This window comes from Sceloporus undulatus, chromosome 3 (assembly GCF_019175285.1).
Source record: "Sceloporus undulatus isolate JIND9_A2432 ecotype Alabama chromosome 3, SceUnd_v1.1, whole genome shotgun sequence".
NCBI classification, from domain to species: domain Eukaryota; kingdom Metazoa; phylum Chordata; class Lepidosauria; order Squamata; family Phrynosomatidae; genus Sceloporus; species Sceloporus undulatus.
This window is the reverse complement of record NC_056524.1, coordinates 1,493,462-1,506,787: the sequence shown is the minus strand read 5'-3', so window position 1 is coordinate 1,506,787 and position 13,326 is coordinate 1,493,462. Positions and strand designations below refer to the sequence as shown.

The window sequence follows — 13,326 nt, the reverse complement described above, 5'->3', positions numbered from 1 at the left end:
TGACAATCTGGAAGACCAGCCCTGGCATGGGGCACTCGGACAGTGGCCTTAAAGGTGGCCGCAGGCAGGACAGGGGAAGCAATGGTCATTCCCCTGGAGTGGATCAGAGGGCAGCGGGGCATGTGTGCCAGGCCTGGCTGGACATGCTCAGGTCAGGGCTCTTGCCCAGGGAGGTCCTGTTGCTATTCCTTCATGGGGTCCCCCTTGCAAGGACTGACCAGGACTGACTCTCCTCAGCACCCTGCAAAGGTAGGCCTCTGCCCCATGCCAACCCACAGGGCATTGTTTTCTGCTGAGAAAGCCCCATTGCTGGAGCTGGACTCCTTCGTTTTGCTCCACATGCCCAGATGCCCCCTTCTTTCATTCCAGGCCTTCTGCCCCACATGCCCAGACATGCCCTCATCCATTGCCCTTTGCCTGGTACAAGTCGCCTTGCCTGGCTGAGTCACTAGATGAATGGCTCTTGGAGGAAGGAGGAATAGGGGGCATGCTTATCAAATTGGCAGATGACACCAAATTAGGAGGAGCAGCTAATACCCCAAAGGACAGGATGATAATTCAAAACGACCTGAATAATAATAATATTAGATTAGATTAGAAAGCTGGGCCAAAGCTATCAAAATGAACTTCCAACACAGAGAAATGTAAGGTACTGCACTTAGAGCAGAGAAATGAAATGCCTAAGGATGAGGGACACCTGGCTGAAGGAGAGTTCTATGCGTGAAAGGGATCTAGGAGTCCAAGTAGACCACAAGCTGAACATGAGCCAAGAGAGTGATGCAGCAGCTGAAAAGGCCAAGGCCAATGCGATTCTAGGCTGCATCCATAGAAGTATAGTGTCTAGACTGAGGAAAGTAATAGTGCCACTCTGTTCTGCCTTGGTCAGGTCTCACCTGGAATAATCCTGTGTCCAGTTCTGGGTCCCATAATTCAAAAAGGATGCTGAGAAACTGGAGCCATGTGTCCAAAGGAGGGCGATTAAGATGGTGAAGGGTCTGGAAACCATGAAGCCCTATGAGGAATGACTGAGGGAGCTGCGGATGTTTAGCTTGAAGAAGAGACGGTTAAGAGGTGATATGATGGCCCTGTTTAAGTATTTGAAGGGATGTCATATTGAAGAGGAAGCAAGCTTGTTTTCTGCTGCTCCAGAGAGTAAGAAAGGGAGCAATGGAAGCAAACTGCAGGAAAAGAGATTCCACCTCAACTTTAGGAGGAACTTCCTGAGAGTAAGGGCTGTTCGACAGTGGAACAAACTCCTTCCTTGGAGTGTAGTGGAGTCTCCTTCCTTGGTGGTCTTCAAATGGAGGCTGGATGGCCATCTGTCAGGGATGCTTTGATTGAGAGTTCCTGCATGGCAGAAATGGGTTGGAGTGGATCAGGGCCCTTGTGGTCTCTTCCTTGACTCTATGATGGCATGATCCCTTCCTCAAGGGAACTGACCCTCTCTTCTCACCGATGGACTCTGCCTCCAAGAGGCCAAGGCTGCTGGTAGGGGCTGATGTGATCCTCAGAGACACAGAGGCTGCCTGGGCTGCAAAGGCAATTGGATCAAGTGATTGTGTGATTCCAAGTGGCATGCCTGGGAAGAGGCCTCTGTGTGTGTGTTGTGTGTTTGCATGGAATGCTAGGGAAGAATTGGGCGATAAGGGCGATCCCTTATCAATCCCTGCAGTCCGCACCCACTTCCAATTTAAATATTAATTACATTACAAAGTATTAGATATGTTGGAAATGGATAGACTTACAGCTTTGATGAATGAAAGGCCGCTCAAGCGATGGAATGAGGACTGGAAAATTAGTGTTGCAATACTGTACTATAAAGAAAGATGAAGCACAGAGAAAGCTATGTACCTGGAGTCAAAATACTCTCAAGTGTCTTTAAGACTAATCAGAGCAATTAACATTTTGCAGATAAATATGTTATAGCATATGTAATAATAGAAGCAAAGAGTACGTTTTGTGATAGAGCAATTGTACATAACAGTTATAAAATAATTTGATCCCGGGTCTTTAAGATGAATGAGAAATGTATATGTTTTAGTTGGCAAGTTGTACATGTTTTGGATGAAAGATATAATAGGAAGAACCAAGTTTAAGAAAAATCTGTAAAGACTGAAATTAAGCTTAAAGAAGATGTAAAGAAGGGGAAGAATGTGGAAAATGTTAAGTATGTTGGAATATGAACATTACAAATCTGTTTAGGTGAAAACGTAATAAATATTACTGATTCCCAAAGAATATGAATGAAATGGCTGAACACAGCCAAACACCCAACGCAAGGTCCTTGTGTGGCTCCCGGTGTGGCAAAAGAATGGACTCAAACTGATCTGGAAGGAAGGCCACCTTCCGGGGGCAACCCTTCCCTTCTCTTTAAAGTTAGTCAAAAGGGAGGCATGCTCTCTCCCAGCAAAATGAGGCAGTACCCTGAGACTCTGCAAGGCTGGGAAATAGGCAGACTGCTTCAAATCCCAGTGAAAAGGACCCCAGATTTCAAAAGTAACTTGTTCTGGGGAAAGGAAAGCTCAGCATCTGTCTCTGATGGAGAGGTTTCTTTTGGAAAACGTTCTCATCTTCAGCCCAGAACCCCAATTCCTGGGATGGAGGCACCTGCCTCTTGCATTTGGAGGTCTTTTGTTGACTCTTGCCTAGACCTTTCCGGCCACGGTCCCTCTCTTTAAGACCCCCAGAACTGGGGGTTTTGGTCAGGCAATCATAGAATGGTAGAGTTGGAAGAGACCACAAAGGCCTTGATCCAGTCCAACCCCATTCTGCCATGCAGGAACTCTTACTCAAAGCATCCCCAACAGATGCCCATCCAGACTCTGCTTAAAGACCTCCAAGGAGGAGACTCCACTACACTCCGAGGAAGGAGGGTGTTCCAATCTCTTTTCCTGGAGCTTGCATCCATTGTTCCAGGTCCTAGTCTCTGGAGCAGCAGAAAACAAGCTTACTCCATCCTCAATATGACTCTTGCCATCTTATTCTCCCCCATAAAGTCCTGGCTTTGGTTTAGAGGACTGTTCTAGCTAATCCCAGCTCCAACCAGAAACACAACATTCCTCAGCCTCTCCCCCAGAAGATCCAGTGGGACGAAGGAGGGGTTACTGTTGGGACACCTGAAACCTATCTTTTGCCAAGTATTTGCCCTGCACACTTGCCCTCTCCATTTCTGTCAGACCCCCTCTTTCTGCAGTGTGCATGTGAGCGTGCATGGATTAGGGAAAGTGTTGCATTGGCCTTGCTCTTTGAACGTCTTTCTCTCATACAGTATTTCTCTCTTTCTCTCAGTAGTAGCAGTAGATGTGAAAGGGATCAAGGAGTCCTAGTAGACCACAAGTTGAGCATGAGTCAACAGGTGATGCAGCAGCTAAAAAGGCCAATGCAATTCTAAGCTGCATCAATAGAGGCATAGAGGTACTTGTTCTTCTCCAGTGCAGTAGATACTGTGCATTCAGTATAATTCCCCCTTCTAAACAATGGATGTGGAACTTACACGTAGTTGCACAAATAAAGTGATATCAGAACTGCATTGTCGCTGAAATCCCAAAAGTAAAACAATGCGCACTAATGTTTCCTTGTGACCACTTTAATGCTGGGTTTTGTGCAACACTGTGAAACCGTTTCATGCAATTATGCGATTTTTCTGGCATATTCACAGGATAAACTCCCAATGTCCTTCGCGTGATAAACCCCATAGAATCACAGAGCAGGAAGAGACAACAAGGGCCCTAACCTTATGATTCTATGATTCTGTGACACCCCCCCCCGCCATGCAGGAACTCTCAATCAATCTTCTCCAGCTCCATGGGTCAAATGCATTGATTTTCTTTCTACTGGCTTTCTTCACTGTCCAGCTCTCACATCAGTACATGGTGATGAGAAATACAGTGGCTGGGCTGTTCTAACTTTAGTGTTTAGCTGCATCTCTTTGCTCTTTAGGACTCTGTCTAGTTATTTCATGGCTGCCCTTCCCATTCCTAGTCTTCTGTGTGGAAGACCAACTCGGATTTGCTTAAGGTGCACTAATGCCAAGGTAAAAAAATAAAACACATACATGCATGCTGCAAACGCCAAGGAGTTCCTGCATATGCTCTGAGAGCCTCTCTGGCAACCAGTTCCACCTGTCCTCCCAGACAACCTTTAAGGTGATTTCCAAGGGTGTGTGTGTGTGTGTGTGTGTGTGTGTGTCACAGTCTTCTGCAGCAAAAACAACCAAGAGTCTTGCGGCATCGGCATTGCAGAAGACTAGTAAGACATTTATTTGCAGTCCTGGCTTCCAGAGAGGGAGCCTGTTGCATCCTCCTGGGTGGCTCTTCTGGCTCTAGAAGTAGGTGATGGGGTCATCCTTGGTCTTGTGCAGTTGGTACCCGGCCAGTTCAACTTGCCCGCCTTCAACTGGCAGGGCCCGAAACACCCGCAGGTGGACATAGTCGCTCTCCCCATCCCCAACTCGGACCTGCAAGGTGCGAATGCACATAGGGGAGAACATGGAGGGGGAGGAGAAGATGCATTATGCTCAGGTGCCAGGTTGTGATCCCCTTCCCTCCTGCATGGAACTGGGGCTACCTCATATGAGGCCAATCGTTTTCTGGTCCAAATCCAAATTCACTTACAATTCTAGGTCTAGTCTGCACTACAGAAATAATGCAGTTTGATATTGCTTTAAGTGCTATGGGTCCAGCCTACGGAACCATGGGGCTTTTAGTTTGGTGGGACCCCAGAAGGCTAACAAATCCAGCATAACTACAAATCCCAGCTTTCCATAGGACAGAGCCGAAGCAGTTAAAGCAGTGTCAGACTGCATTAATTCTGAAGTGAACAGCTTGAGATGTGAGTACTTGAAGGAGCATCTCTCCCTTTGTGGGAATGTGGGAGAGGACTTTTTCTGTGGTGGCACCCCAATGGTGACAGCTTAGGTGTCATTCTGGGGCCAAGTCAAAACATGTCTTTTTTTACATTAAAGCCCTTGGGGCCTAGTAGATTTTCGACTTTCTTAATTTTTTATTTTTTTATGTTCTTATGTATCATACAGTCAGTCCTACGTATCCATGGATTCTTCATACACAGATTAAACCATCCATGGTCAGCAAATACACACACACACAGAGTATATTGCATTCCAAAAAGAAGACATTGCTTTTGGTCAAGAGTGTGATGTGACACCTTATATAAGGGCACCGTTTTACTATGCCTTTGCATACAGTTGGCCCGCCTTATCCACGGATTCTGTGTCCACAGATTCAACCATCCGTGGCTTGAAAAAAAATTTTTTTAAAAGTATAAAAGCAAACCTTGATTTTGTCATTTCCACCGTTTCACTCTGCCATTGTATTTAATGGGACTTGAGCATCCATGGATTTTGGTCCTGGAACCAAACCCCAGCAGATACCAAGGGCCTGCTGTAGGTTGCGTGTCTGTATTTTATTTTAATGTGCCATTGCAAGCCGCCTCGGTTCCCATATTAAGAGAATGGCAGCTTATAAACTGAGAAAATAAACAAAATGTACAAATCTGCAGGTGTGCTGTAGGTTTAAACTTCAATTTAAATGGTCTCATATGTTCATATAGGTTCATATGTGTTTGGTCTAAGTTATTTTTTGACTCTTTCGCAATATGAAGTAGAAAGTTTTCACAGCCGCTGGTGGACTTTCCAGAGTTTTTTCTAAAGCAGACCCCACAGACCCACTCCGGTTTCCATCCCGAAAAGGGGCTCAAACCCCTTCCTCCTCCCCCCCACACCAACCTTAATGAAGTAGTTTGTGCCAGCCACCACCTGCGGACGGTAGGAAATGGCCTCGAATGTGGAGTAGTTCTGGTTGACTTTGGCCTCCAGCTGGCCCTTCATCTGGAAGGCAGAGAGAAAGCCCAGGCTGCAGGGGTTGCAATCCCTCTCCCCAAAGAATAGCAGAGGACCCTGGGGAGGGGTCAGGGTTGGGAGAAAAAGTGGGTCCCCGAAAGCAGCCCAGAGCTCCTAAGTCAGGACAAGGTGGGCGAGATGGTTGGGTGCCCAGCTGGGACCTGCCTGGCCTTTGATGGGGCTCCATACTCATGCCACCATGGGCACTGGGAAAACTCAATGTCTTGTCCCCTTTCATAGAATTATAGAATCCTAGAGTTGGAAGAGACCCCAAGGGCCACCCAGTCCAACCTCATTCTGCCATGCAGGAACTCACAGTCAAAGCATCCCCTGTGACAGATGGCCATCCAGACTCTGTTTAAAGACTTGCAAGGAGGGAAACTCCATCATCACTCTCCATTGAGGGAGTGTGTTTCACTGTCGAACAGCTCTTTCTGTCAGGAAGTTCTTCCTAATATTGAGATGGAATCTCTTTTAGAATCCTAGAGTTGGAAGAAGAGACCCAAAAAGGGCCATCCAGTCTAATCCCTTTCTGCCATGCAGGAAATCTCAGTCAAAGCATCCCTGACAGATGGCCATTCAGCCTCTGCTTAAAGACCTCCAAGGAAGGAGACTCCACTACACTCCAAGGAAGGAATGTGTTCCACAGGAAGTTCCTCCAAATATTGAGGTGGAATCTCTTTTCCTGCAGTTTGCATCCATTGCTCCATTGTCTCTTATTCTCTGGAGCAGCAGAAAACAAGCTTGCTCCCTCCTCAATATGACATCTCTTCAAATATTTAAATAGGGCCCTCATATCACCTCTTAACCTTCTCTTCTCCAGAGTAAGTATCCCCAGCTCCCTAAGACGAAAGAGGACCCTCAATTGTAACCATGAAAGAATAATCAAGGGTTTCCTGGCAGAAGAGATAGATGCCCCTTGGGGAATCCCTTCCAGCTCTATGGTTCTATGGACAGTCTGAGCTCAAGACCGAGAATCGTAGAGGTGGAAGAGACCCCAAGGGCCCTCCAGTGCAGTCTGCCATGCAGGAACTCTCAATCAAAGCATCCCAGACAGATGGCAGAGGCGATAAGGCCACCTCTGGGCTTCTCACCTGACTAGTGATGGCCTGGACTTCAGGGGTGGCCGGTTTGGTTGGAGATAAGCCTCCAGCCAGCATGGCTACTGAAGGGTCTCCTGGCGATGCCAGTCTTGGGGCTGCTTGGCTGGGAAGGAGCAGATGCGTTGTGTTTTGCCTTCTGGTTTGAGCCGGGGAAGTTTCTTGGGATCGCTGTTCCCATGTCAGGTAGACAGCATGCGTGGGAGTGATCTGCCCATTGCACGCCTGTGTTCACTGAGGCACACCCAGCCGTTGAACCAGATGGGCCACTTCCAGCCCCAATGGCAACAGGAACAGCACCTTGCTTGGAGCATAGTCCATCTAAGGCAGTACTTCTCAAATAGTGGGGCGGGGTCCCCAGAGGGGGGGGGCGCGGCTCCGTAAAGGGGGGCATTTATAGACAAATGACTATTTACAGTCGCGCGGGGGGCGGGGGGGGGCAAAATATTTTCTTTCTTTCCTAGGAGGGGCATGACAGAAAATAATTGAGAAGCACTGATCTAAGGGCTTTGGTGGAACATCCCCCTTGCAGGGTGACATGAGAAGGTGGTGAGTAGTTAAGCAAAAGGGCCTCACATTGGCTGGCAAACCATCAAAACCAAGCATTCATGATCTTTCCATGACTTTTTACCTTTTCCTTTTTTAGAAACAGGTACCAGCTAGCTCTGAATTGTCTTTACAGGCTATAAACCACTCCTGCAAAGACATGCCTGGAATGTGCAAAGCAGCAGCCACTGGGGACTGGGAGGAACCAACCCTCCCAAGGCGGAAAGACACAACCCTTTTTACAAGAAGATTTGCACAATTTCCTACCAAGTGAAGCCAGTTTTTCTTCCGCGTACCTCCTTTGCTTGGCAGCCTAATAAATAGGAGGCGGCGCTGGTTGGTGCGAGTCCAGCTGATGGGTTTAAGCATGAGAACCTCTCCACTGTTTCTGTTTCTGACTTATGGCGACCCTATCATGGGGGTTTCTTTGCCAAGATTTGTGCAGAGGAGGTTTGTTAGTGAGGCTAGCAAACCTCTGAGGCTGAGAGAGTGTGGCTTGTCCAAGGCAACCTGGTGGGTTTCATGGCCAAGCTGGGATTTGAACCCTGGTCTCCAGAAGTCATAGTCCAATGCTCAAACCATTAGGCCACACTGACTCAAGTGGTTGTTTGTGTTGCTGTGTGTCTTCAAGTGGTTCCCGACTTACCGGCAACCCTAAGGCGAACATATCATGTGGTTTTCTTGGCAAGATTTGTTCAGAGGAGGTTTGCCACCCCTGCCTTCTCTGAGGGGCCAGCCTGCAGATAGCCCTCCCTACCATTTGAACTAAGACCAGAAACAGCAAAATGCAGGCCTAGGACTAACATCTTCAATTTCTTTCTTCTGTTTGCCTGATGAAGAAAAAGCCAGTGTGACTTCGAAAGCTTGCAACAGCATTTCAGTTGGTCCAATAAAGGTATCATTGTTTGGATGCTACGTGGCAAACATGGCTACCCCTAGATGTTAATGACATGAGGGTTAGACTAGATTGCTCCAGGAGACCAGGGTTTGAAGCCCATTGGGTGAACTTGGGCAGCTCACACTCTCTTGGGCAGCTAAGAGGAATTTTTAATATTCTATATCTATCTCACCTTTCTCCTGGTCTATGACCCCAAAGAACGCAACCCAAGTTAGCCAATGGTTATGGGGGCAGCATCAGGTTGTACTTCTACTGTGCAACCACATGCCACATTTTAATGGGAAACCTGGACTACATCTCCACTGCCAAATTAACGTGGTTTGACCCGGCTTTAATTATCATGGCTCAGTGCTATGGAATGTTGTGCTTTGTAGTTTTCATAAGCTACTTAGCCTTCCCACCAAACTACAGATCCCAGAATCCCCGCGCACTGTATGATGACAGTGCCAAACTACATTATTTCTAGGACTGCAAATGTCATCACTAGGAATTTGAATTTGCCCCAGAAGCCGATTGGCATTCAGATGGGGCAGCCCCAGTTGTGGCACTCAGGGACCTCTGGTGCCACTATAAACTATATATCCCAGAATTGCATAGGATGGAGCCATGGCAGTCACAGTAGTGACAAACAGCATGAATTTTACCATGTGGCAGCCACCCGGGACACCCTTGTCTCCAGTTTGTAGCCTTTCTTTGTTTGCCTTCTGATTTTTCCACTTTTTCTCTTACTGGAAAAAAAATCAAGAGAAAAAAAGTCACTTCCAAGTGCCTTTTGAGTGTGGAAACTGGAAGGTCTCCACCAGAAGAACCTCCCGTCTCAAGGTCTGTACATGTCCTGTGTTTGCAAAGGTATTTCCCCAGGAAGAATGACGCTGAAGCTGGCACAATGCCACTGGCTCACCCATCCATCCTCCCTCCGCAATGCTAGGGATTTCCTGTTGAGGAAACTGACACATCTCATGGCCTTCTGGTTTGTCTGTGCAAAAGCGAAAGAGAAGTCCACTGTCAGAGGAATAGGGAGGGTCCAGGTGCTGCATGCTGCTCACCTGTGGTCTCCATCTATTGTTGGCAGGTCAAGAGCTGCCCAGGAGCATTGCACAACCTGAAACAAAGAGGCAGCCCCTAGCAATGTCATGGGGTCAGAGGTGTCATTAGCGGGGTACGGAGGCTGCAGGCCGCACAGGGGGACATCCTATCTGGGGGCGGCACCAGACAATGGGGAGTTTCTGCCCTTAGGTAGAAATGAGCTTTGAGATTTGCCTGCTTCCCTTTAAAATGCTGAAAAAGTGGTGTGAGTGGGGTGAGGCTCAGTGGGAGGAGAACCAGAGAATCATAGAGATGGAAGAGACTGCAAGGGCCATCCAGTCCAACCCCATTCTGCCATGCAGGAACTCTCAATCAAAGCATCCACGAGTCACGACAGATGACCATCCATCCTCTGCTTAAAGACCTCCAAGGAAAGAGATTCCATCAGACTCCATTGAGAAAGTGTGTTCCACTGTCAAACAGCCCTTACTGTCAGGTGGAATCTCTTTTCCTAGAACTTGCATCCATTGCTCTGGGTTCTCTTCTCTGGAGCTGCAGAAAACAAGTTTGCTCCCTCCTCAGTGTGACACCCCTTCAGATACTTAAAGAGGGCTCTCAGTCATATCACCTCTTAACCGTCTCGTCTCCAGGCTAAACATACCCAGCTCCCTAAGTCATTCCTCATAAGGCATGGTTTCCAGACCCTTCACCATTTTAGTCGCCCTCCTTTGGACACATGGCTCCAGTTTCTCAATGTCCTTTTTGAATTGTGGTGTCCAAAACTGGACACAATATTCCAGGTGGGGCCTGACCAAAGTAGAATACAGTGGCACTATGATTTCCCTTGATCTAGACACTATACCTTTATTGTGATGTGGCAGCTAGAAAGGCCAATGTAATTTTAGGCTGCATCAATATTGATGCAGCCTAAAATCACACTGGCCTCTCTAGCTACCATATCACACCGTTGACTCATGTTCAACTTGTGCTCTAATAGGACTCCGCGATCCCTTTCATATGTCATTTTGTCAAGCCAGGTGTCCCCCATCCTGTATCTATGCATGGTAGAGAATTTACTAGAGAACAGGGATGACCCAGTGGCTCAGCAACAGAGTTTGCCCACTTGAGCCCAGGTCCGTGCCACCCTTTGACGGAGGGCCTTGGTCCTGACAGCATAGACGATTGGGTTGAGCATAGGCGGAAGGAGCTGGTAGAGGTTGGCCAGGAGGATGAGGAGGTGCTGAGGGATGAGGCCATTTCCAAAGCGATGGGCAAAGAAGGAGAAGAAAGCTGGTGTGTAGAAGAGGAGGATGACACAGAGGTGGGAGCCACAGGTGCCCAGGGCTTTGAGCCGGGCCTCTCCGGAGGGCAGCCGGAAGACCGACCTGAGGATCAGGAGGTAGGAGAAGAAGATGAGGAGGCTGTCCACACCTGGACACAGAAGGGTAGTGGTGAAGCCATACCAGATGTTGAGGGCAATGTCCACGCAGGCCATGCGGGCGATGCCCATGTGTTCGCAGTAGGAGTGGGGCATCACCCGCCGCCCACAATAGGTCAGCCTCCTCAGGAGGAAGATGGTGGGCAGCATCACGCAGATGCCCCTGGCCAGGGCCACCATGCCCATCTTGGCCACGGCAGAGGGAGTGAGGATGGCCACATAGTGCAGCGGGTGGCATATGGCCACGTAGCGGTCAAATGCCATAGCTAGTAGGATGGTGGACTCTGCGATGAAGCTGACGTGGGTGAAGAACATCTGGGCCAGGCAACCCTCGAAGGAGATCTCTTGGGAAGCGGACCAGAGGACGGCCAGGGTTTTGGGTGCTGTGGAGGAGGACAAGAGGAGGTCAGCCATGGCCAGCAGGGCCAGGAAGAGGAACATGGGCTGGCGGCGGAGGCCACGCTCTGTCACGACAAGGAAGAGCAGGAAGAAGTTACCCAAAAGCGCAACGAGGTACATCAGGCCAAAGACAGCGGCGATCCAGCAGTGATACTCCGCCAAGCCTGGGATGCCAACCAGGATGAAGGAAGCCGGGTAGAGACTGGTCTGGTTGGTGGAGGGTTCAGAGACCCACAGCATCCTTCGGCTCATTCCACAGAGATGTGCTCTCCCGCAAGAGATGCATCCACTGATATGGAGATGGAAACGGGCTGGTTTCTAGAAAGGAAGGGGAAAAGGAGGGAGGGAGAAAAAATGTTGTCAGATGACGGTGTGGAAAGTGCAGCCACAACTGGTGCCATCACAGAATCCTAGATCTTGAGGGACACCATGGACCACCGAATCTGTCCCCTTCCTCAATGCATGATCTTCAGGGTTCCCAAAAAACAAGTCAAGCCAGACTAATCTTATCTTTTGGTAGATGAAGGCAATGCTGTGGATGTAATGTATCTTGGTTTCAGTAAGGCCAGGAAGTACCTATCCAGCCTCTTTCCAAAGACATCCAGAGAAGGAGATCCCAGCACCTCTCCAGGCAATGGATCCATTGCTGAGCCACTCTTAAAATTAGGAAATTCCTTCTAATGTTCCTATGCAGTCTACCTTCCTGTAGATCTGGGTCCTACCTTTGGGGCTAGCGGATAACAAGTGTGCAGCCTCCCCTTTGTGGCGTTTGAGGTATTTCATTAGTTGATTGTTTTAGAATTATTCTAATGATACGTTTGTTAATTTGATAATTTCCTGCTTAGATTGTAAGCCTTAGGCAGGCTTTTATTTATTTGGATTTTGACCGCTCCTTATGGAAAGCTCCATGTAAACTTATCTGGCACTATATAAATAAATGGTAGCAGAAAAGACGAACTGTCAGATGGGCGTTGGAGCATCTGTGGGCGCGGAAGGGGCTCTTTGGAGGTCTTTAAACAGAGGCTGGATGGATATCTGTCAATGGGGATGCCTTGACTGTGAATTCCTGCATGGCAGAGTGGGCTTGGACTGGATCAGGGCCCTTCTTGGGGTCTCTTCCAACTCTGATTATCCTCATTGCCCTTCTCTGCCATAAACCAAAGTTGACTCAGTGGCAGTTAATAACACATCAAGGGGCTGAAATACATTCAAGGCACCAGATCACCTCTGATATGGAGATGGGAATCAGTAGGATCAGCTTTGGTTAGTATTTGGATGGGAGGACAGCCAATGAATCTCAGATGATGCAGGCTGTATTTCAGAGGAAAGGACTAGCAAAACCACCTCTGAGGATCCCTTGTCTGAGAGAACTCTGTGGGATTCATGGGGTCCCCAGAAGGTAAGTCACACATGAAGACAGACACGCACATACATATGTGTCTGAACTGCAGGACTGCCTTGTGTCACAAGGTGGCAGACAGTCCTTAGCCTCAGGAAGCTTCACACACATTCAGTTTTATAGACTCATAGTCATTGCGGTGGAAGGGATTCCCCACAAAAGGAAACCCAGGTGGATGCCCTTCCATGCAGGAATCCATACCTAAGGTACCCCTGAGTGATGCCCATCAAATGTCTATTTAAAGACCTCCAAAGATGGAGAGCCCACCTTCCAAGATACTCCATGCCACTGTCACAGAGCTCTTCCACTCAGGAAGCGTAAACCTAATGTTTAGGTGGCATCTCTTCTCTTGTGTTGTGAAGTGTGTGTGTGTGTGTGCGTGCACAGTCCAAAAGAGAGAGTCATAAGGATGCCCTCTGCATGCCCATAGTGGGTCGGGGTCCCTCTTCAGGGGTCTGTCTCTAGGGATGCAACATCACTAGGGTTGCCATATTCCAGTCCCTCATATCCAGGCATCCGATTTGCATATTATGCAAGTTATTACAATTATGCATATTATTGATTTGCATTATTCTGCTTATGGAAATTCAACACATTCCTCATTGCACTTTTCCTACTGTTATATTTCAACCACAATATGCATTTTGTGCATTTTGGCTGGTC

General features: G+C 48.2%; 2 protein-coding genes across 2 annotated transcripts; both read right to left on the bottom strand.

The window, feature by feature from the left end:
- Nucleotides 1-3,922: 3,922 nt before the first annotated feature.
- On the bottom strand, nt 3,923-7,179 carry LOC121926963 (leukocyte cysteine proteinase inhibitor 1-like). The gene is made up of 3 exons (XM_042460383.1): nt 6,952-7,179; nt 5,744-5,845; nt 3,923-4,456 (listed from the first exon to the last, which is right to left on the bottom strand). The coding sequence occupies exons 1-3, from the start codon at nt 7,015-7,017 to the stop codon at nt 4,322-4,324; spliced, it is 303 nt and encodes a 100-aa protein (XP_042316317.1). The 5' UTR covers nt 7,018-7,179; the 3' UTR covers nt 3,923-4,321.
- Nucleotides 7,180-10,529: 3,350 nt separating this feature from the next.
- On the bottom strand, nt 10,530-11,504 carry LOC121925107 (olfactory receptor 52Z1-like). Its single transcript, XM_042456868.1, has one exon. It carries the CDS (start codon nt 11,502-11,504, stop codon nt 10,530-10,532), a length of 975 nt encoding a protein of 324 aa, XP_042312802.1.
- Nucleotides 11,505-13,326: the final 1,822 nt, after the last annotated feature.

What these genes read in the sequence shown, in the direction of transcription:
- LOC121926963 (XM_042460383.1), bottom strand. Translation starts at nt 7,017, where the DNA reads ATGCTGGCTGGAGGCTTATCTCCAACCAAACCGGCCACCCCTGAAGTC. An exon ending in TCCAGGCCATCACTAGTCAG is followed by an intron (nt 5,846 to 6,951) that starts GTGAGAAGCCCA and finishes TCTGCCTTCCAG; the next exon opens with ATGAAGGGCCAGCTGGAGGC. An exon ending in GCACAAACTACTTCATTAAG is followed by an intron (nt 4,457 to 5,743) that starts GTTGGTGTGGGG and finishes CGCACCTTGCAG; the next exon opens with GTCCGAGTTGGGGATGGGGA.
- LOC121925107 (XM_042456868.1), bottom strand. Translation starts at nt 11,504, where the DNA reads ATGCTGTGGGTCTCTGAACCCTCCACCAACCAGACCAGTCTCTACCCG.